The sequence below is a fragment of the Narcine bancroftii genome, chromosome 10 (assembly GCF_036971445.1).
Source record: "Narcine bancroftii isolate sNarBan1 chromosome 10, sNarBan1.hap1, whole genome shotgun sequence".
NCBI classification, from domain to species: Eukaryota; Metazoa; Chordata; class Chondrichthyes; order Torpediniformes; family Narcinidae; genus Narcine; species Narcine bancroftii.
The window spans coordinates 30,888,819-30,915,356 of record NC_091478.1 but is presented as its reverse complement, the minus strand read 5'-3'; the positions used below and the strand labels follow the sequence as shown (position 1 = coordinate 30,915,356).

Here is a 26,538-nt window from a genome sequence, read left to right as displayed (position 1 = left end):
AGTACCAGACACAGAAGTTCTCTCTAGAGCAAGTCTACCACCAGTCCACACACTGCTGATGAGACCACAAACCCGGTGGGCAGGTCACTCATCTGTATGCCGGATGAGTGCATACCCAAGCAGCTCCTTTTTGGGGAACTCTCTGCTGGTAGACACTCTCATGGAGAGCAGAAGAAACATAACAAAGATACATTAAAGGCCTCCCTGAAGTCATGACATAGTCACAACCACCCAGGAAACATTGACAAAAAAAACCGCCCTACCTGGCGTGGCGTTATCCTCACGGGCTGTCAAGCTGACAAAGCGAGGCGTACTGGTGAAGCACAACACAAGTGCAAACTGCACAAGTCCAGAGCCAACATGTTCCTGGCCCAAATTGGCTTGACTTGTCATCTTCGGCCACGCCACCTCCAGTCTTAAAGTGTCTAATGTCTTCATCGATGACAATGGATGAACGATTGAATGTAATGCATTCCGATCCTATAACTCTTTATTCTTACCTAGAACTTTTATACAAACAAGTAGAAGTGTCAATCAGTGTTTCAAAACTTTATAACATGATTGAGTTTCTTACTTTTTGGCTAAGATAAAAAGTGTGTGATGGCATCTTTTTCCAAAATAGTCCAGTTTCGTCAACATTAAAAATGTGCTCATCTTTGTAGCTTCCTTGGTCAATCACTTCTTTTAGTTCAGTTGGAAAGTTTGCATCTGCATCATTATCAGATTCGCTGGGAATTTGAGCCCCATGCATTTTTTGAAGTTGTAAAACCAACTACAACTTGTTGAAAACATTTTCCCTTCATCTCCATTTTCTTTTAATGTTCAATAGAGCCTTGTTGCTTTAACTTGAATTGTCATTTGACTTATTGAGATTCTTTTTGGCTGCAATCTTCAATCTCGATCATTAAAAGGCGTTCCATATTTTCCACTGCAGAACTTCTATGTCTAACAACCACTTTAGTCATATCAGATGTAGTTACCATTCCATGTTCTTTAATTTTATCTTCATTCTTGATTAGAGTTCGAACAGATGATTCATTCATGCCTTTGTCTCGTGCAATTTTAGCAAATGATGCGCCATATTCATGTTGCTTAATAAGTTCCTATGTTAGCCATTAACGTTTATTACATGCATCACCCTCACCGTATTTCCTTTTCCCACTCACAATAAGGGTGCACAACACAATTAAAATATTACAGAGTAGCCATGGCCTTCCCGCTCAGAGTCTTCTAGAGCGATACTAAAATAAGTTAAGCAATAATGAAGGCGAATGAATGTAGACGAGTGGCTAGCATTGTTGCTGACATGTTAAGTTATTGCGCTACTCTTCATACACAATATTAATAAAATATAACCATTTTTGATATTAAAGTTATAAATCGCATTGTATCAAAACCCAAGCTGTATTTCTGTATATCCTTTGCCATTGCTAATTGCACTTTAAATTTACACATTACTGAACAAAGAGAGGATTGAAAAATAGAGTATTATTATGACCAATGAATTCACCACGAAGAGCAAGTCAGAAGAATAAGCAAAAGCTCCTTTATATCCCCCAGATTGCTTTGGAAACAAAATGCCTGAAGGGAATGGGTTAGGAGCTGTGATCTTTGACTGTCAAGGGACTAAAGAGGAAACAAACTGACAGCTGTTCCCCAAAACCACTTTTCATGGCTTTCATTTACTGCTTTCATGATCCTGTTCGGCACGAGGTTGTGACAAAATATGAATATCTCACAATTTCACCAAACCTCTCTCTGTAAAGTTACAATTTCTCCAAAAGGTTTAGTCAAAGTTACAGAGAGAAGAAAGGAGAATCAATTGGCAATCCCTGGTGCATTTGCAAACATGAATGACTGCACATACAATTTCCCAGAAGCAGACCACATGCAAACTGTTCAGTATCAAGAACCGGCAAGTATCAGCAGTATTTCGAATTCAGAAATAGCACTGCAGAGCCATTTCTCGGAGCAAGAGAAACATAAAAAAACTGTAGATGCTAGAAGCTTGAGTGAACAGAGAAGCTGTCTGGATCTGGTAGGTAAGGCAGCATTTATTTCTCTCCATAGATGCTGCCTGATCTGCTGAGTTCCTCCAGCTTCTCTGTTTGTCTTGAGCTCAGAGTTTCACATCCAAAGAAATGCACCTTTCCAAGCTGAAATGTTTTGTTTGCTACTATTTAAAAAAAAACTAGTTAAATTAATAATTTTTAAAAAATGATCTGACAATGACAATGGGAAAACTCCACCAGCATGTACAGTGTGTTCCTTTTGGGATCTGGGAGAACAAAAACCAGGAGATGGCATTTGGGCTGGGATAATGGTTAGAGATAGTCACAGATATTTAAATGTTCAATAGTTTTGATGGACAATAAAACCTGGCAGATCTTAACTGGTTGTTTAAACAACACAACATTATGGAAATATAATCTGTGAGATGATATTTTGAGAGCAAACCTTCTCACATTCACCAAGGGATCTTTTGGAAAACTTGGTAAAGAGCATTTATCCACTAAGAAAAACCCAACTTTATGGCCCTCTAGGATTCAAATTCTCTCCTTTGTCATGTCTCGTCATGTCTGACGAACCTTATAGAATTTTTTTTTGAGGATGTAACTAGTAGAATGGATAAGGGAGAACCAGTGGATATGGTAATATCTGGACTTTCAGAGGCTTTTGATAAGGTCCCGCACAGGAGATTAGTGTACAAACTTAAAGTACACGGTATAGGAGGTATGGTACTGAGGTGGATAGAGAAGTGGTTGACAGACAGGAAGCAAAGAGTAGGAATAAACGGGCTCTTTTCAGAATGGCAGGCATTGACTAGTGGGGTACTGCAAGGCTCAGTGCTAGAACCCCAGTTATTTACAATATATATCAATAGATGACAGAATAGAAAGCAGCATCTCCAAGTTTGCAGATGACCTAAAGTTGGGTGGCAGGGTTAGTTGTGTGGATGCAGGGTGACTTGGACAAGTGAGTGGGCCAAGGCATGGCAGATTCAATATCAAGGGGATAAATGTGAGGCTATGCATTTTGGAGGCAAGAACAGGTGAAATTATAGAAATGTTTTTGGGAGATAAATTGGGGCATTTTTTTTAGTGAAGGTCTCATAAAAACTAGAGCTCTGCTCAAACTCGACAGGTTGGCTCCGTGTGTCTTTGCCAAAGCTTTGGGGAGTGCTCAAGAGACTTCACTAATGGATTGTTGTTTTGAAAAGAAACAGATGAAAGAACTCTGAGGAGTAGGTTTGGAGCTGCAGGATGTCTGAGTCTTTGTGCTGATTGCTGTTCTAAGAGAGTCATGTGGTTTTGCAAGCAGAGGGGGAGTCAAACAGGCTTTTCTCTGAGGGGAAGAGAGAGAGAGAGAGAGAGAGAGAGAGAGAGAGAGAGAGAGAGAGAGAGAGAGAGAGAGAGAGAGAGAGAGAGAGAATTCAGTTCTACAGTTCAGCAGCAGCAGCTGGGACTGGAACAGGACAAGCTGACAAGCTTGTGGAAAACCCCTTTTGGAAAACAGGTTGTTAGTTCTTAGTTCAGCCTGGTTAAAGAAACAAAAAGGAATTCTGCGATGACCTGAAAGAAAGAGGTTATCGTCTGGAAAACCCTGATGGGGCAAGTTTCTTTGGCAAGATACAGAAGTGGCTGATTAAAAGGTATCAGTTGTGGGTGTCCAGCGAACAACAAATCCCTCTCTGAAAACCGACAAGAATCTTCCTGAATGGTAACCATTTACCTTTCAAGCACCAAAGCCTGGTGAACTTCATAAATGTTAAATTCTGTGCACAGTATAAGAATTGCTTGCAACGAGTAAACTTGGAGGAATGAGAAATGAAACTGGACTGTGAATCAAAGAACTTTTCTAAACTTACACACACACACATTACATACACGTGCGCTTTGAATTAGAAGGGAGTGAAGTTAGATTAGTTAATAGTAATAAGTTAAAGTGTGATTCTGCTTTCATGTTTAAAGATAATTAAAAGCAACTTTTGTTTCAGTAACCATTTGTCTTGGTGAATATCTGTTGCTGTTGGGTTTTGGGGTCCTCTGGGCTTGTAACACAGGAGGCAAGATTATTACCTAAATGGTGTCCGATTAGGAAAAGGAGGGATGCAATGAGACCTGGATGTCGCTGAGCACCTGTCATTGAAAGTGGGCATACAATGAGGAAAGCAAATGGTATGTTGGCATTCATAGCAAGATTAGAGTACAGAAGCAGAGAGGTTCTACTGCAACTGTACAGAGCCTTGGTGAGTATTGTGTAGAGTTTTTGGTCTCCTTATTTGAGGAAGGACATTCTTGCCATTGAGGAGTGCAAAGAAGGTTCACCAGATTGATACCAGGGATGGCAGGACTTACATATGAAGAAAGGCTGGATCAATTTGGCTTATACTCATTGGAATTTAGAAGATTGATGGGAGATCTTATAGAAACATAAAATTCTTAAAGGATTGGACAGACTAGATGCAGGAAGGTTGTTCCCAATGTTGGAGAAAACCAGAACTAGGGGGGGTCACAGTTTAAGAATAAGGAGGACTGAGATGAGAAAAAAAAATCTCTCAGAGAGTGGTGAATCTGTGGAATTATTTGCTACAGGAAGTGGTTGAAGCCAGCTCTCTATCTATATTTAAGAGGGAGTTAGATTTGACCCTTGTGGCTCAGGGGATAAGGGGGTATGGGGAAAAGGCAGGTACTGGGTACTGAGTAGATGATCAGCCATGATCAAAATGAATGGATGCATAGGCTTGAGGGGCCAAATGGCCTACTCCTGTATCTATTTTCTATGTTTCTATGTCATTGTGACCTTAGATCTTTAAAACTTTAACTGTCATTGCAATATGTATAAACACAAACAACAAGATATAGGCCTCAGTGACCAAGTTGCCATGAGCAAGCACTCTTGTCACTTTCTCAAACCATTTGGGTGAAAGTACACAACAGAGCCACATGTTGCACTCTGGAATCTTGAATGAGCTGCTGGAGGATATTATAGAAGTGGGTACAATTATGACATTCACAAGACCTTCAGAAAAGAAAGCAAGTGGTTTTCTTTTCGTTCAAGAGGTATATGCTTTGGAGCCTGATCCAGCATTTCATTCCCCTCCCTAATTTCCATTGGCAGTTTATTACAACTAATAACCAAGTAATTACTGAGGGCAGTAAAGAGTCAACCACATTGCTAAGGATCTCGATTCACACGCAAGCATTTTTAACCCACCACTGACTGGGAATATGCATGGCTACGATGTTAAGCTCATGAGAAAGTGACAGAGACCACGGCAAGTGATGGGGCAGGATCAATGAAGACAGTCTCATGTCAACACAGAGTGGCACAGGTAGCAGAGCTGCTGCCTGACAATGTCAAGGACCCAGGTTCACTCTCAACCTTGGGAGTTGCCAAGACGAGTTTGCACATTTTCCTTGTAACCACATGGCTTTCCTCCTAATGAGGTGGATCAAATGGTCATTGTAAAATATAACCAAGTGTGAAAGTTGATGAAATGTGGGGAAAATTAACAAAAGGATGAATCTAGGACAAGTACAAATGGGTGTTTGACAACCATCATGGACTCAATGGACTAAAGGGCCTGTTTCCATGTTGTATTTCTATAGAAGCTAACAGACAGATTCAAGCCCTTTGGCCCATCAAATCTATGCTGAGCTATTTAATTCCACCTTGTCCCATTGACCTGCATCCAGACCATAACCCTCTGTGCCCATTCTATCCTCTATTAAATGTTGAAATCGAACCCACATCCACCCCCTCAGCAGGCGGCTCATTCCACAGTCTCATCACTCTCTGAATGAAGATTCCTCGAATGTTCCCATTAAACATTTCATCTTTCACCCTAAACTGGTGTCCTCTAGTTCTTGTCTCATTCAAACTCAGCAGAAAAGGGGTTGTTCGCATTTACTCTATCCATACCTCTCAAAATTTTGTGTACCTCTATCAAATAACTCACCATTCTCTGATCCTCCAGGGAATAAAGTCCTAATCTATACAACCTTTCTGTTTAACTTCGCTCTTCAGGTCACTGCCAACTCCATTCAAAAGAGGCCTAGCCCCATCTCAATTTCTTTTAGAGCTGAAGTTGCATCCCTCTATAATCTCTCTAAAGCATCGTGCAAACATACCTCCCTTCCCTTGACAATGCACACTTCCTGCTGCCTTGTGAAAGCACCCAGCATGCTAAAAGACCATCCCACCTGATGACACTTTCTTCTCCCTTCCCCCCCCACCCCCAACCCCGTCTCACACCAGGTGGAAGATGCACAACTTTGAAAGCCCAACCAGATTCAAGGACAGTTCCTTTCTCACTGTTTTCAGACTACTGAACAAACCTCTTACACGTTAATTTCTTCTGACTTACTGGTTACTTCCCCCAGTTCCTTCCCCTCTACCTTTCTGCTTTTAAACAACCAACATAACCAGGTGACAATTGAATAGTCAGGAAGCAAAGAAAAATGCACATTGTCACTTGATTAAACATGCAGAGGTGCCAGGGTTAATTTACTTGGCACAGAGTCAGTGTTCATTTCTTGCCAGATGGAAAAGACAAGACCATTTAAATAAAATCAGAAGATTTTTTAAAAAAGCCAAGTCTCGATAATAATCACCACAAAACCACTAGATTGATAGAAAACCCATTCTATTCACTAAAGTCCTTCGGGGAAGGAAACCTGCCAAATCAATCCTACACGAAAGTCCAGACCACCTTCTCAGTTCCGACACTGTTGGGATTTACAATGTCACCAAAGCCAGTTATTTCACATCTGACAAATAGCAAAAAAAAAACACCCCTAAAACTTCATGTCCATGTTAGCATTGAGGTGGGATTTATACAAGATGAGAAAAAGGTAGCTTGGGCAGCAACAAACTTGATCAGTGATATACAAGCGACTGTAGAGGTACAAGGATAGAGGAGATAATGAGGGGCTTGACCTCAAAATTAGAATGAAATACAAATTTAAAAGTGTGTGCATCAATGGAGGACAAAACCTTGGTGTTGTGTGCTCTTTAATTGTGGGGCAGGATCAAAAACAACCAGTTATATTTTACAAGCAACTTGTAGAATTCTGATAAAGACTAAACTGTAAAACAACCAGTCAAATGCAATTCTCATATTTCAAAAGGAATTAATTTGAAAATGATTATAAGGTCATCTTGTTACTAACCACATATTTTTAAATTACCAATTAAATACAACATTAGAACAATTATACCCATCTTGAATTCAAAATTATTAAAACATCTGACTGGTTATTGGAATTAAACAACCAACTGTCCAAACTTGAGTCTGCTCTTGTCCAACTGATAGCCATTTGAGACAGGTCAAGGGTGTTCCTGAGTTTGGCACGACAGAAGTAGCAAATACAAAATACAGCATGCTCAATGTGATGGGAAAATAGGGAAATTATTAATGAGGTTTACTATCCTTTAACAAACACTGTGATCTTTTCCCTCAATGAGGAAGTAATGTTTTAAAAAAAATTATGGGCCACAGGGGAAGTGATGTCTACAAGAAAAAAAAATCCTCTTAATTAAATAACATTTTATTGAACATTACTGGAGTTTTAGTTGTCATATTGGTAAAACACATTTCATTCACAAAAATTAGCACCACAATTTTGATATCACACAGCAGGATCAGAAAACTATGAAATAAATTTGAAGGGTTAAATGTTATTCATGACAGAGACAATAAACACTTTTGTTGAGAAATACTGCATACATTATATTGGAGAATACAAAGTAATTCTCCTAATTTAAATCTTGTTTGGCTCCAGGTGTATCAGAGATTTGATTTGAGTTTAAAATTAACATCACATATTAAGATCAGGCCTTGCTGTAATCCTACTGATTTACAGATTTTTCCAAACAGAGGCTTACTTAAATCAAGAGAGCAAGTCCCAGTTGCTCCTGAGGACAAACATGTTGAAAAAAAATCATTAAACTGCTCCTGGAAGGTCGTCAGCTCACGACAAAGGCACCTTCAGGTCTGAATAAACCTTCTGTGTTTTCTAGTGCAAGGAACTGTGCACGAGGTGCAGACTGGCACAGCAAATTGTTATGAACAACAGATCAGGGAACCCTACAGCTTGGCACAATAGTCACCAAGGTTTGATGAAGGTATTTTGTTTAAGGACTTAACACCTCTACACAAATGAAGCCCTCAATCCATGGGCAAACCTAGTGGACTATTTGCTCAGGAAATGCGTCGAGAAAAACTGAGATCACAGTAATATAATGCAAGTAGATGGAATGAGAGTATAAACAGTGAATGACAGATTGAAGTACTGTATTGGTTTCTGCCCATTTTATCAATAAAGAATATTTTTGGAAATCCCTCTGAAGGGGAGTTTTGTTCCCATGGCTATTTTATTTCTAAGATGCTTGAATCTTCTAAGCAATGAGCTATAAGCAAAACACAAGCTGCGCTGAATGTTCCTTGGGGTGTTTGTCGAAGGCGATGGAAATATACGGCTCCAAAAAAAATGGTGGATTGGGCAGTGGCAAGAAAGTAAGCGCAAGTTAGAGAGGAGTGATCTCAAAGTCGATCATCTCCAGGAGCACGTCTCCGGAAGCAAGATTGAGTGAGGAAAGCTCTCACGGGCACTGCAATAGATGCAATACTGAGCACTGTTCTCCATTTATTTATCATTGCCACAGGCTTTTTGCTCACTTCTCTTCTCCATTCTCAACAACTTTCTTCCTGAATCAAATTACTTCACAATCTCCTTCCAAGCACAGATTCTCCCATGTACCTTTCAGATCAGCCATTTACTAATTCCATTCACTTTGTTGCCTTTGTGCAAGAATCAACTTCCCTCAGCATTTCTTTCCTCTGCTCACTGCACATTGTTCCCCGTTCAACCCCTCCCGATCCTACCTGCATTCTGTTTCTTCCTCCAGCAGTTAAACCAACTAAAAGCAGAAACCTCACACAAGTGCACTATATTTTTCAGTAGACTCTCATCTACACCAATAGAAACAAATGATGTATCGTCAATACAGCAGAATGCTTCAAGTCACCAAGGAAATGGTGTTAGACAAAAATAGACACCAAAGACTTGACAAGATTATTAAGAGTATTGATGGAAGAGGTAGGATTTAAAAGATCTTAAAAAGGCAGAATGAGTTGGAGAAATTGAGTCTTTTAAGGAATGGATTTTATAGCATGAGATCCAGACAGTTGAGAGTGTTTTTACCAATGAAGAAGCAATTAAATTCAGGAATGATCAATAAGACAAATTTGAAGGAAAGAATTGCGGTCAAAGTTGACAATTTGGAAATAAGGGATAATGTGAAAAATAGAGGTACTGCTAAGGGGAGACGTGTTTTGGCCTTCTTTACTGGCAGTGGGTAAATTTGCTGATTAAACAGTGAAGTTTGTGTTTGTAAAGAAAGAAGGGTTGTGGCGAGGCAAGCAATTTATTTAGACATTTCCACTCTCCTGGCCTCTTGGGATTAGTTGTCAACTTTTTGACTGGGTAGTAGTGGAAGACTTATTGTCAATTATGCATCCTTCCCATTATCTAACCCACACACTTCACACACTCTGATCTTTGTCCATTCCCTGTGCACTGTCTCCCAATTACAGACCCTGATTATTAGACACCAACTACGATGATTTGCATTATTACACCACTCCATGTGCACACTCTGACCATTTCCCAGTCCTTCAATGGAATTCACCAGAAATGAAATATAGTTCAGGTTTTTATAACAAGTGGCAGAAATATTTCTGCTCATTTTGCAAATCCCAGAGTTGCATGACCAATTGTTCACATTCATTTGTGTTTCGTTCCAGGCAGTCTGGTGTGGTCAAACCCACAACTTAGTTTAAGCAGACAACACTTCAGTTTCCACTCAAAATATGCAATGTAAATCAAATTTGAATGTCCCCCACCTTAAATCATTTCAAGAATATTAATGCTCAACAGCTTAGTTAACTATTTTTAAAATAAGTTCTGCTCTTGGAGGGCTATTAGTATAAAAGAGAAGAGGAATTTAGCCAAAGCACGGAAGTGTTGTTCAATTAAGCCATCATGTTGCAATATATTAACAGATGTTCTGCTACACCAGTATTTCAAGCTGTTCCATCAATATTCCACTTAAGTGGTTGAATAAGCAAAGAGTTACAGGAACTTGTATGGTTTATTTTCATTTGCCAATTCAAGCAAACATTGATGAAAAAAGAAAATGGATGAAAGGTGATCTTAACTCCTTTTGCCAAGGGAAAGTGGCCAGTAGTAGCCAATGTTGAGCACCATTGTTAAGGCTAATTAGGATCCTATCATTCACATTTATTTACATTTTCAGTTCAGAAGTAAATATTGGAGTGTAAAAAAAATGGACTGCCACTCACTACAATCCATTATACACTATTAGGCAAATACTGACAAAGCCATTAAATTTGCACAAGCTCACACTAGACTAGAGAGGTTGCCCTCATAAAGCTTCTTCTTAATCTCAAAACACAAAATAAATCAAAGCTAATGAGCTTGAGAGAAACAGAGTCAAGGTAAGTGGATACCAGTTTGGTGGGGGAGGAACATGGGAAACAAAGGGTCTACCAGGACAAATGGGTTTCTGCATCTTGTGTAGGAGGTAAAATAAGAGAGTTGAGGTAAGCTGATGAAATAAGCAAAGTCATTACTGTAGATGAAATACAGCAATGAATTTGCACACAACATGGTTACACGTCTAGAAATAAGACAAAATGCCAGATAACAAGCTTTATCTGTTCTCTGGCCTCACAAATATCACTGATGTTTCCAGTTTGAAAATAACCTTTGAAGTCCCTTTAAAGACAATGGTCCATATTCCATTACAATTGGCAGACTTAGTATTATCAGGCCAGCAGAAGCCCAATTTTGAATCAAGTTGTTCACAAATATACCACTGAACTCAATTTGCAAAGGTGACTAATAGGATCACATGTTTTGGGATGAATAGATCAAAATGTTGGCATCAGTCATCAAACATGTGAGAAATAAAAAATGCAAGTATATATTTTGTTTGCTCTGTAGGGTTTCACTCCTCCTTCAGAGCTCTCATTTAAACACTGTACTTCAGTTTTATTCATTGAAGTTTTCAATTATATTATGTATTCATTCACTTCCTGAACTATTAGCAGCTGTTTGAATTTCCTTGGTTTCTCACGAGGTTAATTTTGATTATTGCTAATTTTCTACTTTATTGCCAAATCTTTAAAGCACCAAAGAAAACCTGTGGCCTACCAAGACCACACCTGTAATTAGAGGCACAAGTGACTGTAGATGCTGGAATCGAGAACAAAAATAAACCTACTGCTGAAAGAACAGGAAGTCAAATGGAGAGAGGAGGAATTGTTGGATCAGGTCAAGAGCGTGCATTATGTCCTCCAGTTTGGTTTTTATGTTTGACGTCAGTTTCTTCCCACATTTTACCTAATACCATCTTTATGTTCCTTTCTACCAATTTCAGTACTTACCCAGATTACCCTTGAAACACACTGCATTCTTCCATGCAACTTTGGACAGAGATTGCAAATTCCATGTTGGCACCTCTTACAGAATGAATCTTGTGTCTGTCCTAAAGTTGCTCAGGATTTATTATTGGCCTTCGACAACTAGAATTGCTAGCTCTGGCCTCGAGTACAAGTAGAAATATCTTTTTTATGTTTACCCAATTCCTCATCAAGAACACAAATAAATCATCCAATGATCTTTCCTAGAGAAAAGAACCTCAGCCTTTTTCTCCCCCATAAGAATAACCTGTAATTTATTGTGCCATTCTATTAAATCTACTTTGCCTCTTCTGCAGTGTCCCTATATCTTTTACTCCAAGTGTGGTCTAACTGACACTCCATACATTTAACAACACCTCTTTGATTTATGATCTTATAACTCCAAAAATTAATGCAGTATTTCTCTTTTGCCATTACCTGCAAGTTTATTGCATGTGGCCTTTTGTGACCCTATCAGAATCATAATGTTTCTTTTGATATAATGTACCTGCAGAATACGTGACCATTTCTTTTTATATTCTTTGATACTTTAATTTTAGTTTCTCTCCAACCTTACAATATTGCCTTTCTCTTTTTTTTTAAAAAAAGTGATACAACTTTTTCTTATTTCTACCTGCCATGGTCCATCATTTATGCTTCTCAGTGGGATGCATTTTCCCTGGATTCTCATGATAATTATCTTAATTATTTCTCATACTTATTTTTGAACTACTGGAATTTCTTTTTCAGTTTACTTTTCCCAGTTCTCTTATTGAACCCATGAAATCAGCTCTCTCTCTGCTCCCCCCCCTTAAGTAAATACTATGAATGTGTAAATCAAAAAAAATTGCAATATTGGAAATCTCAAATAAAAGCAGAGATTGCTAGAAACACTGCGCAAATCAGGAAGCACTCTGGAAAGCAAAACAAAGTTAATGCTTCAAGTCAAGGACCTTTTGTCTGATCCAAAACATAACTTTTAGATGGTTTCCAAGATGCTGAGTGCATTCTGCATTTTCAGTTTTACTAAAGTCTTTGAAGAGATACAGATAGGATAAGGGAGTGGGCAAGAGCTTGACAGATAGAGTACAACAGTGGTAGATGTGAGGTCATTTACATTAGGAGGAAAAATAGTAAAGCAGACTATTATTTAGATCGTGAAGAACGGGAACATACAATAGTGCAGAATTCCTTGGCTGTGCTTGCACATGAATCATTAAAAGCTATTTTGAAGGAGCGGCAGATATTAAGAAAGCAACTGGGATGTCGGCTTCCATTGCTAGAGTGAAGAAATTTAAGAGCAGGAAGATTCTACTGCAGCTATACAGGGGACAGCTGAGGCTGCATCTGGAGTACTGTGTGCAATCCTTACTCGAGCTTCTACTGGCTTTGGAGGCAGTGGATAGGATTCCAGAAATGAGGGGGTGCAGATTTGTTTATGAGGAGAGATTGAGTAGCCTGGAACTATTCTAATTGGAGTAGAGAAGGAGGAGTGGGGAATCTTGCAAAAACAAAATTCTAAAAGGAATCGAAAAGACAGAAGCAGGAAAGTTGTTTCCACTGGAAAGTTTCTAGAACGAGGGGAAGTAGCCTCGGATTCGGTGAGAGTAGATTTAAGAGAGAGTTGAGGAGGAACTGCTCCTCCTAGAGCAGGGACGGGCAACTTTTTAACCATGCCAGGATGTTTGAAAATGGTTGAACGGTGGGCCACACTAATGCTACCTGTAATTTTTTTTTAACAATAGCAATTTCAATTATTCTGTGCCTGGGGTCCTCTTGGCTAAGGACATAACAGAGGTCGCAATCTTTAAATTCAAGATGGTGGCAAACCACTAACCCTCTACACAATAGAAGGCAAAAAAAAAATGCTGTGTTTCTTCTGCAAAAATCAGATTTTTAAACTTGCTTTACCTCAGCAATTGATCCCCTGTGAGGCAAGGATTAGGCCAGGGTGTACCAGGGCAGATTCTTTTTAATGTTCTCCCCCCCCCTCAACCAATCGCTTACTTACAGCTCGTCTTTTTCCGCTTCCCATCGCGCATTCTCCATCTTGAAATGCGCCCACTCATACTGAGTGCAAAATCCCTGGCATGGTGCACGCGTCAAGCTTGCCACTGTTTTCCGAGGTGATTTTCAGCGCCACTGGAGCTGGGCTCGGACAACCCATGTTGCCGTCTGCTGAAGCCAGGGCGGCCCCCTGCCCATCCATTTTACTGCTTGTCCCCTGCCCAACAGTAGAGCTCCGTTGCTTGCCTGCGACACTCACTGATGGGCAGCATTGCAGGGAAAGATTTTTGCATTCTGTTGTGAGCCAGATAAATTTGGATTAGCCCATAGGTTGTCCACACCTGTCCTAGAGAGTAGGGAATCTGTGGAATTTGCGGTCCAGGGAAGCAGCAAGCTGCCAGATTTAATACATCTCAAGGTTCCTTTTATTGTCATGCAATAATACAAAAACTATATGTTACATGATTTACTTTAACTTTTGATTGCCATAAAGGCATCAGAGAGACACTGTTAGCATTGCCCTGCACCCCCAAACAAGAGAAACAGAAGGAAGAGAGTCCCTTCAAAAACAATGACTGTCTGTGGATTCAGCTCCAACTCTCCAGCAGTCTCACAAACTCCTGTTCAACACATCAGCAATCAGAACTCCAGATCCAAACCTCCAACATGATCAGGAAACATTCAGCATTCACTGCCCTTCAGGAACTCTTCTTGCCCTCAGCACACTTTTGAATCTCGTTCTGATAGCTGGTTCCCAGGAGCCAGTCTCCAGCCACCCGCAGCTTGGTACAAGTCCTTCAACCTCAAGTTGACAGCAGTCCACAGCCTGTGTGGGTCCTCCTACTGCTGAGCCCCCCACCCCCATTGGTCTGCTCCCATAGTAACCTTCCTGTCGGGTTTATAGGTGTTTCAAGAGATACTTTAGTCAAATATTAGGGCAAGGCAGTGGAACAGACAATGGAGCTACTGCCTTCCAGTGCCAGGGACTCAAATTTAATCTTGAATTCTAGTCTTTTCCCCCTGTGACAAGGTGGGTTTTCTTTGGTGCACCTCCTACATCCCAAGTATGCAAGGGTTGGTAGGTTACTGGCCACTATATATTGCCCCAAGAGTAGGAAAACAAGGAAAGCAAAGTTAATGGGAATGAGAGAAAAATTAAATGGAATTAGTGCCATTGGGTACTTTATGGTCAACATAGAGTTGAATCATACCAAAGGTTGAAATGATTAATTATTTTAACAGAATAGATGGAGAGAGGTTGTATGTTGTGAGGCCATCCAGAAACTGGGGTCAAAAATAAGACAGAAATGTTTAGTATTGCAACATCCTGTGGTGTCTGAAGCATTATCCAATAAATGCTCAAAGTCCAAGTTTAAACTTACTGTCAAAGTACACATATGACATTGCATACAACAATGTAGGACAGACAGAATTTCTACTTATCAGTAACAGAAAACTGTACTCAAGAAGAGATTTATTAAAAAGAGAAATGTAAACAAACTGATTGCAAATACAGAAAAAAATACTCAGTATTAAATAATGTGCTAAGTAAGACTCCTTAAATGAGTCCCTGATTGAGTTTGTTGTTGAGGAGTCTGATGGTGAAGGGGTAGCAACTGTTCCTGAACATGGTGGAACAAGTCCAATGGCACCTCTATCCTGATGGCACCAGTGAGAACAGAGCATGTTCTGGGTGATGTGGATCTTTGATGATTGCTGCTTCTTTCTGTCAGCAGCGTTGCATGTTGATGTTTTCAATGATGGAGTTTTGACTGATGTACTGAGGTGTGTCCCCTCACTTTTGCAGGGCTTTCTACTCAGAAGTATTGGTGCCCCCATACCAGGTTGTGATGCAGCCAGTCAGCATCCACATCTGTAGAATTTTGCCAAACTTTCCAATGATCTGACAAACCTTTACAAACTCGTGAAAAAGTAGAGGTGCTGATGTGCTTTCTGCATGATGGCATTCGTATGATGGGTCCACGAAAGGTCCTCCGAGAGAGCATCTCCCAAGAATTTAAAATTTGCACACCCTCTGATTCCCCCAAAGATCACTGGATCGTTCGTACACCTCTGATTTTCCTTTTCTAAAGTCTACAGTCAGCTCCTCAATCTGGTTGACATTCAGCAAGAGGTTGTTAGTACACCATTCAGCCAAGTTTTCAATCTCCCTCCTGAATGCCCACTCATTTTCTGTTTTGTACAGTATTGTTGTACTGAGCCACACCTTCATAGGCATAAAGCAAGTAGAGGGTTAAGTACACAGCCTTGCAGTGCTCTGGTGCTGATGGAGATTGTGGAGGAGATTTTCTTACTCATCTGTACGTATTGGGGTCTGGAGGTGAAGAAATCCAGGATCCACAGTGGGGTATTGAGATGCAGGTCTTGAAGTTTAATCAGTTTTGAGGGGGGTGATGGTGTTCAATGTCGAACTGTAGTCAATAAAACACATCCTGATGTATGCATCTTTGCCATCCAGGTGTTAGAGTTTTGCAAAGACCCAGTGAGATGACATCTGCCATAGACTTTTTGCTGTGTTAGGCGAAATGGAACGGATCCATGTCACTGCTCAGATAGGAGCTGAGGTGCTTCAAAACCAGCCTCTCTAAACATTTTGTCACTCTGGATGTGAGTGCCACTGATCGATAGTCATTTAGATAGGCTACCACGCTCTTCTTGGGCACCAGTAGAATTGAAGCCTGTTTGAAATAGGTGCGTGCCACGTCCTGTCAGAGCAAGATGTGGAAGAGAGCTGCATCTTTTTGAGCAAACGAGTTGCACATCAGTTTACTTGTTTACATCTTGTTACTTTATATATACTGTGTGGTTTTCTGTACATTTTTGTTCAAAGTGGCACCAGAGGAGTGAAGCTTTTTATTGAGAGATACTTGGATAGCTTGCACAATCAAGCTTTTCACCGTCATGGGTCATGACAATAAATCTTTCCAATTATATGCACCCACGGACTACAGCTGATCTATCAATTGCAACCAAGCCAGGCAAATCCCAGTTATCTGGACAAACTGCAGTGTTTCCTTTTGTTGTTGCACATGGTGAAAGGGGGGAAAATCCTTGCTCTTCTAAACAATGTATTGGCGATGTGCTTCATATATCCTGGAGTTGCTGGCACTGGGCTTGGAACAAAGTTTACGGTTAAAGTGATCTTTTTTTCCAAATTTGGCATTGCCTCAGCTGCATTGGAGTTTGGTCAGAGATCATTTCAAGAATTGCTCACAACTCTAAACATTCCTCCCTATAAAACCTTGGGCTTTGCTCGGTGTCAAAGAAAAGTAGTTGGAGAAGAACCAAGTGGAAGGAGCCCTCTTCATTTGATACTTTCATGTAATCCTGGCACTTGACCTTTCCTTCACATCCTCTTCCAAACTTCAAGAAAGATTTCTCATGATCGTCATCTTGGAGAATGGGCATTGTAATAATTAACTGCAAAGCTACTTTACAAAGACAAGATTGTCCATAAAGCTCAGCGGAGGCATTAAATCTGGAGCATGAATGCACAGCTGCTAACAGCATCACGTCTCATGCCACACAATTTGCATTTACTGTTCAAAAGGATCTTAGTCAGAAGGCTCTTTTGTACAATAAATGAACACACAAATTGTAGCATATTACAGGAAGACAATTTATGTGAATCAGAGAAGTTGTTTTTAAAAGATATAGCTCAACAGATGTAAATACTATATTTAGGGAGCTGCACTGCAGATGCATCAGAGGCAAGAGATGGAGTGGTTTATTTTTTTTTTTAAAAACAGGCCACAACCCATGCTGCCCAATTTCCACCCAATTAACCCACACCCCCGGTATGTTTCAAACGGTGGGAGGAAATCAGAGCCCCCAGGAAAATCCATGCACACACAGGGATAACATACAAACTCCTTACAGAGAGCACGTGATTTGAATCGCAGCCCTGATCGCTGGCACTGTAAAGACATTGCACCAACCGCTATGCCCTTGTGTCCTACTGTTTTGATCGGTTTTCCCAATTTCCAATCATGAACAATAGGTGGAATGGGATTAACATGAAGGTTAGTCTCATGGACTTTAAAGGACTATTGCTCTTGATTTTAAAACGATCACTTCTAGATTTTTCTTGTACTCTGCAACAGAATGCATGGGATGAGCAAGCAAGTGTTTATTCCTCTTTCACTAGCACAAGTCAAATACTAATGACTTCAGCATCAGATAACTATGGTTATGGACTTTCCAATCTTTTACACCCACTATCTTGATCACATTACTACTGATCAAAATTCTGTCCCATAATACAACATCATGAAGACAATTTATTGGTGATCAACAATACAAATCCTTGAAGAACTTGGAGCATTCATGTTTAACCACACCATCAATTAACATCCTTCACCAGGAAGGAGTGCAAAGTTTGATGCTCATCTCTGTCCGGAGCCCTCCCAAATCTGAGCAGTAGATGTGAAACATGATATTGGATGTGTCCAAATATGTACTGACAAGTAATAGATAGTATTAGGGTTGCTTAAGTACTGGGAAATTACTACCTTACAAGGAAAGGCACAGCCTTAAAACACTGGCATTCAGCATGGTATTATGTCATGGCTGCTATCACCAATTTAACTATTTCAGACAATGGGCTTAACTCCCACTTTTCCAGCATTACAACCCCTCCCCTACTCCCAAGTCCCTTCCAGTAATTTCTCTTTTTATTCACCTCTTCTGCAACTTTCCCCAACATCTCAATTGTAATTCTCTGGCCTTTATATCCCTTTTTCAGCCAGCACTCTACCACACACATCAGTTCAACATTTTTGGTCTCCACTCTTAATTTGTCTGCCTTGTCCATTTTCTCTGCAACTTTAAACTTGGGTTTGTTTCTAACATTTCCCAGTTCTGCTGAAAGGGCCATTGACTATGGCAAGTATTTCTCTATTCACAGATGCTGTCTGGCTCACTGATCACTTCAGAAATAAGACAGAAAATGTCAGCATGTCGAGTAAATGCTTTAATGCGAATCTAGAAGCAAAAAAAAATGCATGTTGGATTTTTAATGAGAAGCGGATCTCTGAAAGGAAGTATACCAAGTCATCACATCACCCATTATATACTACAGCATTATGTTTCGGTTGATTAGAAGTACAGTCAAAGTCCTAAAATCCAGACTGCTCAGGAATTGGGTTGGTCCAGATTCTCAGGCAATACACAAAATTCAAATTTAAGGAGGAATAAAGAGATAAAGGGATAAATTTTGATAGTTAATTCATTAGCAAATACAGTATGCTTCATTCATCAAAAAGAGCTGTTTTAAGGAAAAATAGTCAACCCTTGAAAAACAGTGCAAACAAAATTTTTCACTACAAAAAAGTGTGTAATACTTGAAATTATGTTTGAAAATGAGAAAAATACAGTAGACAAAATGAATGTGATAAAATTACCTGCATTAAGCGTGGTTGCTTGTTGCTACTGTGCATCTGTGGGGCTTAAACACGCATGGACACACACAAAAGCCCACTAAATTTACCATGTTATTTTTGAAAAGGTTGCAAAATAAACCAGCTTCCTGGTTTACACTCAAGCTATTGCAAGCAGAGTTTAAATGGATTCACTTGGTGAAATATAGAGCACAAGGACTCACCGACAAGAAGTGCAACTAAATCACAAACCATCAGCTGATCTTATTAACATATCAACATTAGGGGGAAAAAAAACTGGTGGAAGAATTCAGCAAGTCAAGCGCATCCACACGTTTTCTATAGAGTTTTATAAAACTTTTTATGCTGATATATCTCCTATTTATAAGGATGTATTACAACAAATTTATAATACTTTTCAATTACCTGAGTCTTGCTCTAATGCAATAATTACAGTTATACCAAAGAAAGATAAAGATCCTTTACAGGTTTCTTCTTATAGAACAATATCGCTGTTAAATGTGGATTATAAAATTGTAGCTAAAGTTATGGCTAATCGATTAGCTCAATATTTGCCTAAAATAATACATAGTGACCAAACGGGATTTATAAAAAATAGATATGCGTCAGATAACATTTTGCGTTTAATAACTTTGATAAACAAATCTAAATCTCAGATGAATTATCCAATAGTGGTTTCACTGGATGCAGAGAAGGCTTTTGATAGAGTGGAATGGAAGTTTTTGTTTAAAGTACTTGAGAAATTTGGTTTTGGTTCTTCATTTATTGGATTGATAAAGGCTTTATATAATAGTCCGAAGGCTAGAATTGCTGTCAATGGGTGGATTTCAGAATCTTTTAATTTAACAAGGTCTACTAGACAAGGATGCCCATTGTCGCCTGCTTTATTCACTATAGTTATTGAACCTTTGGCACAATTAATACGCCAAAACAAAAATGCTAAAGGTATGAGAGTTTTGAATGAGGAATAGAAGATTAATTTATTTGCTGATGATGTTTTATTATATTTGGTGGATCCGGGTATTTCTTTACCAGCAATTCAAAAATGTTTAGAAAACTATGGTCAATTATCTGGTTATAAAGTAAATTGGGCCAAAAGTGAAATTCTATCAATTTGTAAAGATGATTATTCAATATATAAAAGTATTACAATTTGAAGTGGACTACACAAATTAAATATTTAGGAATTAATGTTAATACGGAATTTCAAGATTTATATTCAATTAATTATCTTCCTTTAATAAAAAGGATTAAATTAGATTTGATTAGGTGGAAGGATTTACCTTTGGGTTTACTAGGGAGGATTAATACTATAAAAATGAATATCTTTCCTTGAATACAATATTTGTTTCAATCAATTCCCTATTTTTTTTTTTTAAGTTTTTTTAAGGATTTATATAAAGCAATTAGAGACTTCTTATGGAAGGGAAAATTTCCGAGGGTAGTGATGAGAAAGTTGATGTGGGATTTCCAATTTGGAGGTTTAAGATTACCGAATTTTCAGCATTATTATGAAGCAGCTCAATTTAAATTTCTTAGTGCATTAATAAATATGGATGATCCGCCCAGTTGGGCGAAGGTAGAAATGGCGGTTATTTTAGAAAAATATCCTCATGAGTTTTTGTTTCGATGGAATAAAAAATTACTAACTTATGATGTACCAATATTGAAGCATTTATTGAATTTATGGACAAGTAAACTTAACAAATTGGGGCTCAAAAATAAATGGTCTGGACGATTGCCATTATATAATAATCAACTTGTTCCTTTTACAGTCTCCAATATCACCTTGAAACAATGGGAAAGGAAGGGAATAAAAATCTTATCTGATTGTTTTTCTGAAGGATGTTTTTGTTCCTTTGATGAATTACAAAGAAAATTTGGTATTAGTGGAAACTCTGTATTTGTGTATTATCAATTAAGATCTTTTGTAAAACAGATATGTGGTCGTCATATGATCTTACTGCCTGATTCTAATTTTGAGGAATATGTACTTTCAATACCAAAAAAGGATATATATCTGATTTGTATTGTATTTTACAAGAAACTGAAAGTAAAAAAGATTGGGATAAAGATAAATTGAAAAGGGAAAAAGATTTAGGTTTTACAATAGCTGAAGAAGCCTGGATGGAAATTTGCCAGAATAGTATTCGGAAATTAATTAATGCTAGATTAGCGACGATTAATTATAATTTTATACATCAGTTATATTTAACACCGGAGAAACTAAAAATGTTTGGCCTTAGTAAGTCAGATTGCTGTTTTCGTTGTGACCAGACGGCTAATACTTTTTTGCACACTGTCTGGCTTTGTGATCGATTGCAACAGTTTTGGAAAGGTATTCAATCTATACTTAATAGTTTATAATATCTGTCTTGTATTAGATCCTGATATATTTTTATTAGGGAATATGCAATCACTAATTGATTTAGGATTAAAGGATTATCAGATTTCCTTTATCTATTTAGCTTTAGCTGTAGCCAAGAAATGTATAGCACTTACTTGGAAAGACAGAAATATATTAATTTAGATAGGTGGCATTTGGAGATGAAATCCTGTTTGACCATGGAAAGGATATCTTTTTCAATTCAGATAGGATGTCTTTTTATAGGTTAAAGTGGACTCCGTTTGTTAAATATATGCATTTAAGTTTGCTTTAAATATGTTTTTAAGTGTGATATTTTAGTATTGATAACTTTTTTTGTTAGTATCTTTACTTGTTATGTTTTATCTTTTTTTTGTAAGTGGGCTTTTTTTTCTCATATATAATATTGTTCACTTTATTAAATCTTCACCCTTTATTTTGGGGGGGTTAGACTAATTTTAAGTTAGGTTATAAATGTTGTGTAATAATTATTGGGGGGGTTAGTTTATTTAGTTTACCGATGTGGTACTGTAATTTTTTTTTTTTTAAATGTAATCTATTTTATTCATGTTATAAAATCTTAAATAAAGTTTAAAAAAAAAAGCAGCATCCACACAGTGGGTGGGAGTGTTCAACGTTTTGGGTCAAGTACTTTGCTTCCCCCACTGCAAAGAGATGAAAGGTGCAGCTGATAAGCTGAAAATGTGCTCTGCCCATTTCTTCCTTGCTTGATAATTTCTGGTGTATCCTGAGCAAAAGACCCTTGAGGGATTCATTATTTGGGGGGTATTACCATGCTAAAGTCCATTGGGAAAAGGACTCGCATTTAAAAGTGGGCAGTTGTCTTGAACAGAATCACAATTGACCAGGTTGGTAGCAATATGTGAACATTCAGTCATTAAATGTTGATATCCTTAAGGAAACTAAGTCAAAGGCTCTGTAGTCACATTAGGCAAAATACCTAGTGAATTGCAAGTACTATCATCTTTTTTTTTCATAATGTTTAATTCTTTCTTTGGCTTGGCTTCGCGGATGAAGATTTATGGAGGGGGTAAAAGTCCACGTCAGCTGCAGGCTCGTTTGTGGCTGACAAGTCCGATGCGGGACAGGCAGACACGGTTGCAGCGGTTGCAGGGGAAAATTGGTTGGTTGGGGTTGGGTGTTGGGTTTTTCCTCCTTTGCCTTTGTCAGTGAGGTGGGCTCTGCAGTCTTCTTCAAAGGAGGTTGCTGCCCGCCAAACTGTGAGGCGCCAAGATGCACGGTTTGAGGCGATATCAGCCCACTGGCGGTGGTCAATGTGGCAGGCACCAAGAGATTTCTTTAGGCAGTCCTTGTACCTTTTCTTTGGTGCACCTCTGTCACGGTGGCCAGTGGAGAGCTCGCCATATAACACGATCTTGGGAAGGCGATGGTCCTCCATTCTGGAGACGTGACCCATCCAGCGCAGCTGGATCTTCAGCAGCGTGGACTCGATGTTTAATTAGAACTTTACCAATTGCCACAGGTATACAACATTACAATTTTCCATGTTGTGTATGATTTAACAAAGCAGCGCAAACTATACATGGTTTTGTTAACACAACTGGCCTGAAAGTACTCATTTGTTCATGCACTCACTGGACTACTGCTCTCAAAATGTGTCTCACTTTCAGCAAAACCAAAGCAAGCAAGAATTGAGAGCGCACCCCTGAACTTAAGCAGATAGCTGAAACAGTGATTGTAGGATATAAATAGAAGTTTAAAAAGAACATTTGATGGCAAATGATTAACTTTTGGTCAATTAGAGACAGAGTACATACCAGGAAATGGTCAAACCAAAAAATAAAATTCCTTAAAATCACACACCAAAGCAAATGGGCATTGAATAATAGAAAAGAATATTGAGACATTATAAATACAGAGTACCAAATGCCCCTTCAAATATGATTTGAAGTTTTAAGGAGTAATATAATTAAGTCCCATCAAAATTTAACCAATTCCTTTTTGAAGCCATATCCGGGTCAATATTTAACACGCGGGGCCCAGTGTTCCAAATCAATAAAGTTAGCTATACAAAAACATTTATTGTGTCACCCCTGGATTCTTTATTAATCAGTTTCCATCTGTTTGTTTTACTGTACCATTGTTAATAGGAACCAATTCTCCTTAATATTTCATCTATATCTATCGTGTATAGATTTTAAATTAAATTTACATTCAGTCTTCTCTGCTCCAGGAAGAACAACCTCAAATTATTTTGCCAATCGCTATGATCTAAGTCCATCCGCTCTATAACTATTCCAGTGTACCTTTTCTGAGTTTTTGCATTAAGTGTGATCATTAGAAATAGATACAATATTCTTGTCATTGCTTTCCTGGGATACAACATCCTTCTATGAAGTTCAGGATTCCATTTATTTCATTAAACATGTTCCAAAACCTTCAATAATTGGTGCACAGCCATATCCCTGTTCGTCATTCTTTCGGCCCTTCTTACTACAAATTGTACAAAGCACTGGTGAGGCCAAGTTTGGAATACTGTATGCAGTTTTGGTCACCGAATTATAGAAAGGATGTAAACAAAATAGAGTGCAGAGAAGGTTCACGAGAATGTTGACAGGATGTCAGGGTTTGAGTGACAGAGAAAGGTTGAGCAGCCTGGGGCTTTTTTCTCTGGAGCGTAGAAGATTGAGGGGGGGGATTTAATGGAGGTGTTCAAGATTTTAAAAGGGACAGAGAGAGTCAACGTGGATAGGTTTTTTCAATTAAGAGTGGAGGATATTCAAACCAGAGGCCATGGTTTGAGATTGCAGGGGGAAAATTATAAGGGGAACACGAGGGGAAATTTCTTCACGCAAAGGGTGGTTGGAATGTGGAATAAGCTTCTGGCAGAGGTTGTTGAAGCAAGGACGTTATTTACATTTAAGGAAACACTGGATAATTACATGGAGGGGAGAGGATTGGAGGGGTATGGACCAGGTGCTGGTCAGTGGGACTAGGAGGGTGGAGATTTGTTCTGGCATGGACGAGTAGGGCCAAACTGGCCTGTTCTGTGCTGTATATGGTTAATCCCATCATCAGCTTTTTCCACAAGTCTACTGTTATCTTTCTCACTGTTTCATCACACTTACATGCATGGGGTCATCCATTTGTTGGAAACAGTGCTCCACATATCTATGACTAAGTCCATGGAGAACTCTTACTAGCATTGGCCCTCCACACATCCCCCAAGGATTCATTTGCTCTTGATGGTTAACCTGAATGTCTAGATACTATGAGCATCTTGTGCAGCCAAAGAGTCAAGCAGAAAACAGGCCTTTGGAAGTGACTCCAGTGGTGACTCCATCCCCAGAATGTATTGACACACGAGAATAATTTTTAAAAACTTTAAAAAAAATGCCTCAGATAAGCTTTGACATTGCTAATTTTTGCAAAACATGATGGTCAAACAGGAATTTGAATCTCATTGTGTCCAAATATACTATTAGAATATTCATTTTCTATTGTATCTATCTATTCCCCACCCTCTCAGCATCTTTAACTGTTTTCTCACTGTTCTAACCCTGATACTCTTCAGGCAGTTTCTTTTTACCACAGATACTTTCTGACCTGCTGAATTTTTCCTGCATTTACTGTTTCCTATCTATTTTAGTCTACATATTAGACATCCTCCTTGACAGATTTGTGCAAATTACAGAGTACCAGATGTGATTAGATGTTATTCAGGAGCTTCAGGACCTCCATCAGAACTTTCAAGCAGTGATATTTTGTCTATTGTGTGGTCACAGAGCGATACTTGGGAGTTCTGCATTTTGCAGTGCAAGTAGTCATATTAAGACAAGTTTATTGTCATCTGATTGAACAAATACAACTTGACGAAACTGTGTTCAGTGCAAAATACGCAGACACACAACCAGACTTAGTGCACATACAGACAGGCAATATATAATGTGGACTAGTATTCATATATACAAATATATAAATAAATGTTGCTTTGTAAATATGAGAGTCTCGGATGTGAGCAATTCCTTTGGTCATTCAAGATTTTCATTGACCATGGGAAGAAGCTATTCCTCAGCCTGGTGGTGCTGCTCTGATACTATACTCCTCTATGTCTTTCCCAATGGGATCAGCTGAAAAATGCTGTGTGCAGGGTGGAAGCCGCCCTCAATGATTTTGTGTGCCTTCTTCAGACAATGATCCCAGTAGATCATGTCAATGTGGGTAGGGAGACCCTAGTGATCCTCTCTGCCACTCTTATGGCTTTGTGGATTAACCTCCAATTCATTTCTCTGCAGCAACCATTCCACACTCTGATGCAGCCAGCCAGGATTCTCTTAACAGAGCTCCTGTTGAAGGCTGACAGGATGGTGAACCTGTAGCCTTGCCCTCTTCAGTCTTCTCAGGAAGCACGATTGCTGATGTGCCTTCCTGACAAGTGCGGAGATGTTGTGCATTGACGACAAGTCTTTAGTTAAATGAATTCCAAGGAAATTGGTGCTCTCCACTACAGTTATGGATGTGTAGTGGAGGTTGGTCATCCCTTGGTCTTCCTGAAGTCCATGGTCATCTCCTTTGTCTTGACTTTGTTACTCTGCACCATACCATGAGATGTTCCACCTCTTCCCTGCAGTTATAGTCACATTTCAAAAGATGAGGCAATTTCTCAATAATTTCAATCGTCCAAGTACAAAACCCATAATGCAGGTGTTGCAGTCCTTTATCAAAGATACATTACGTAAAATAATTGTTTTGCAACATACTACAATTTGAAAATAGGAAATTAAAAGAACAAAATCTGCCAGAAGTACTTGCAAGTTAGAAATTTAAAGGAAATATTTAATCCATTTTTTTACTAGGAAGTATTGAGTTGCTGGTTGGTTGTTGACATACCAACTTGTGATGTATTGCTTATCTGCTTGGTTGGTGTTTTATCAATCCCCAGGATATTTTGATATAGGAGGCATGATTTTCTACAGGGCACAAGTTAGTTTAAAACTCCCAATATTGAAATGCCATACTCATAACAGGCAAAGCATCAGTCCAACCTTATGAAAGCAATCACTTACCAGAAATACTGCACCAGATATTTTCTGTTTTTCCACAACAATGGCAGTGTCACACAAATTATTCTAGGTCCAAAGAGAGAATTAGGGAACATTTAACTTCAGAGGAGTGAAAAGGTTACAAAAACATTTAAATCACATTGCAAAACCTAGTTAAAAACGGGGATTTGCCAACATCAGTAGATTGACTTGAGGTGACACCTGGGTGGG

At 38.9% G+C, this 26,538-nt stretch overlaps 1 protein-coding gene across 4 annotated transcripts in view; it reads right to left on the bottom strand.

Moving 5' to 3' along the window:
• The window catches only part of blnk (B cell linker), a 149,776-nt gene that overhangs the window by 122,437 nt on the left and 801 nt on the right, over positions 1–26,538 (bottom strand). For all 4 annotated transcript variants that reach the window (XM_069900488.1, XM_069900487.1, XM_069900490.1 and 1 more), the window contains exon 2: positions 26,332–26,394. In XM_069900488.1, the coding sequence (XP_069756589.1) occupies positions 26,332–26,394 (63 nt within the window). The remainder of the gene's footprint in view (positions 1–26,331; positions 26,395–26,538) is intronic.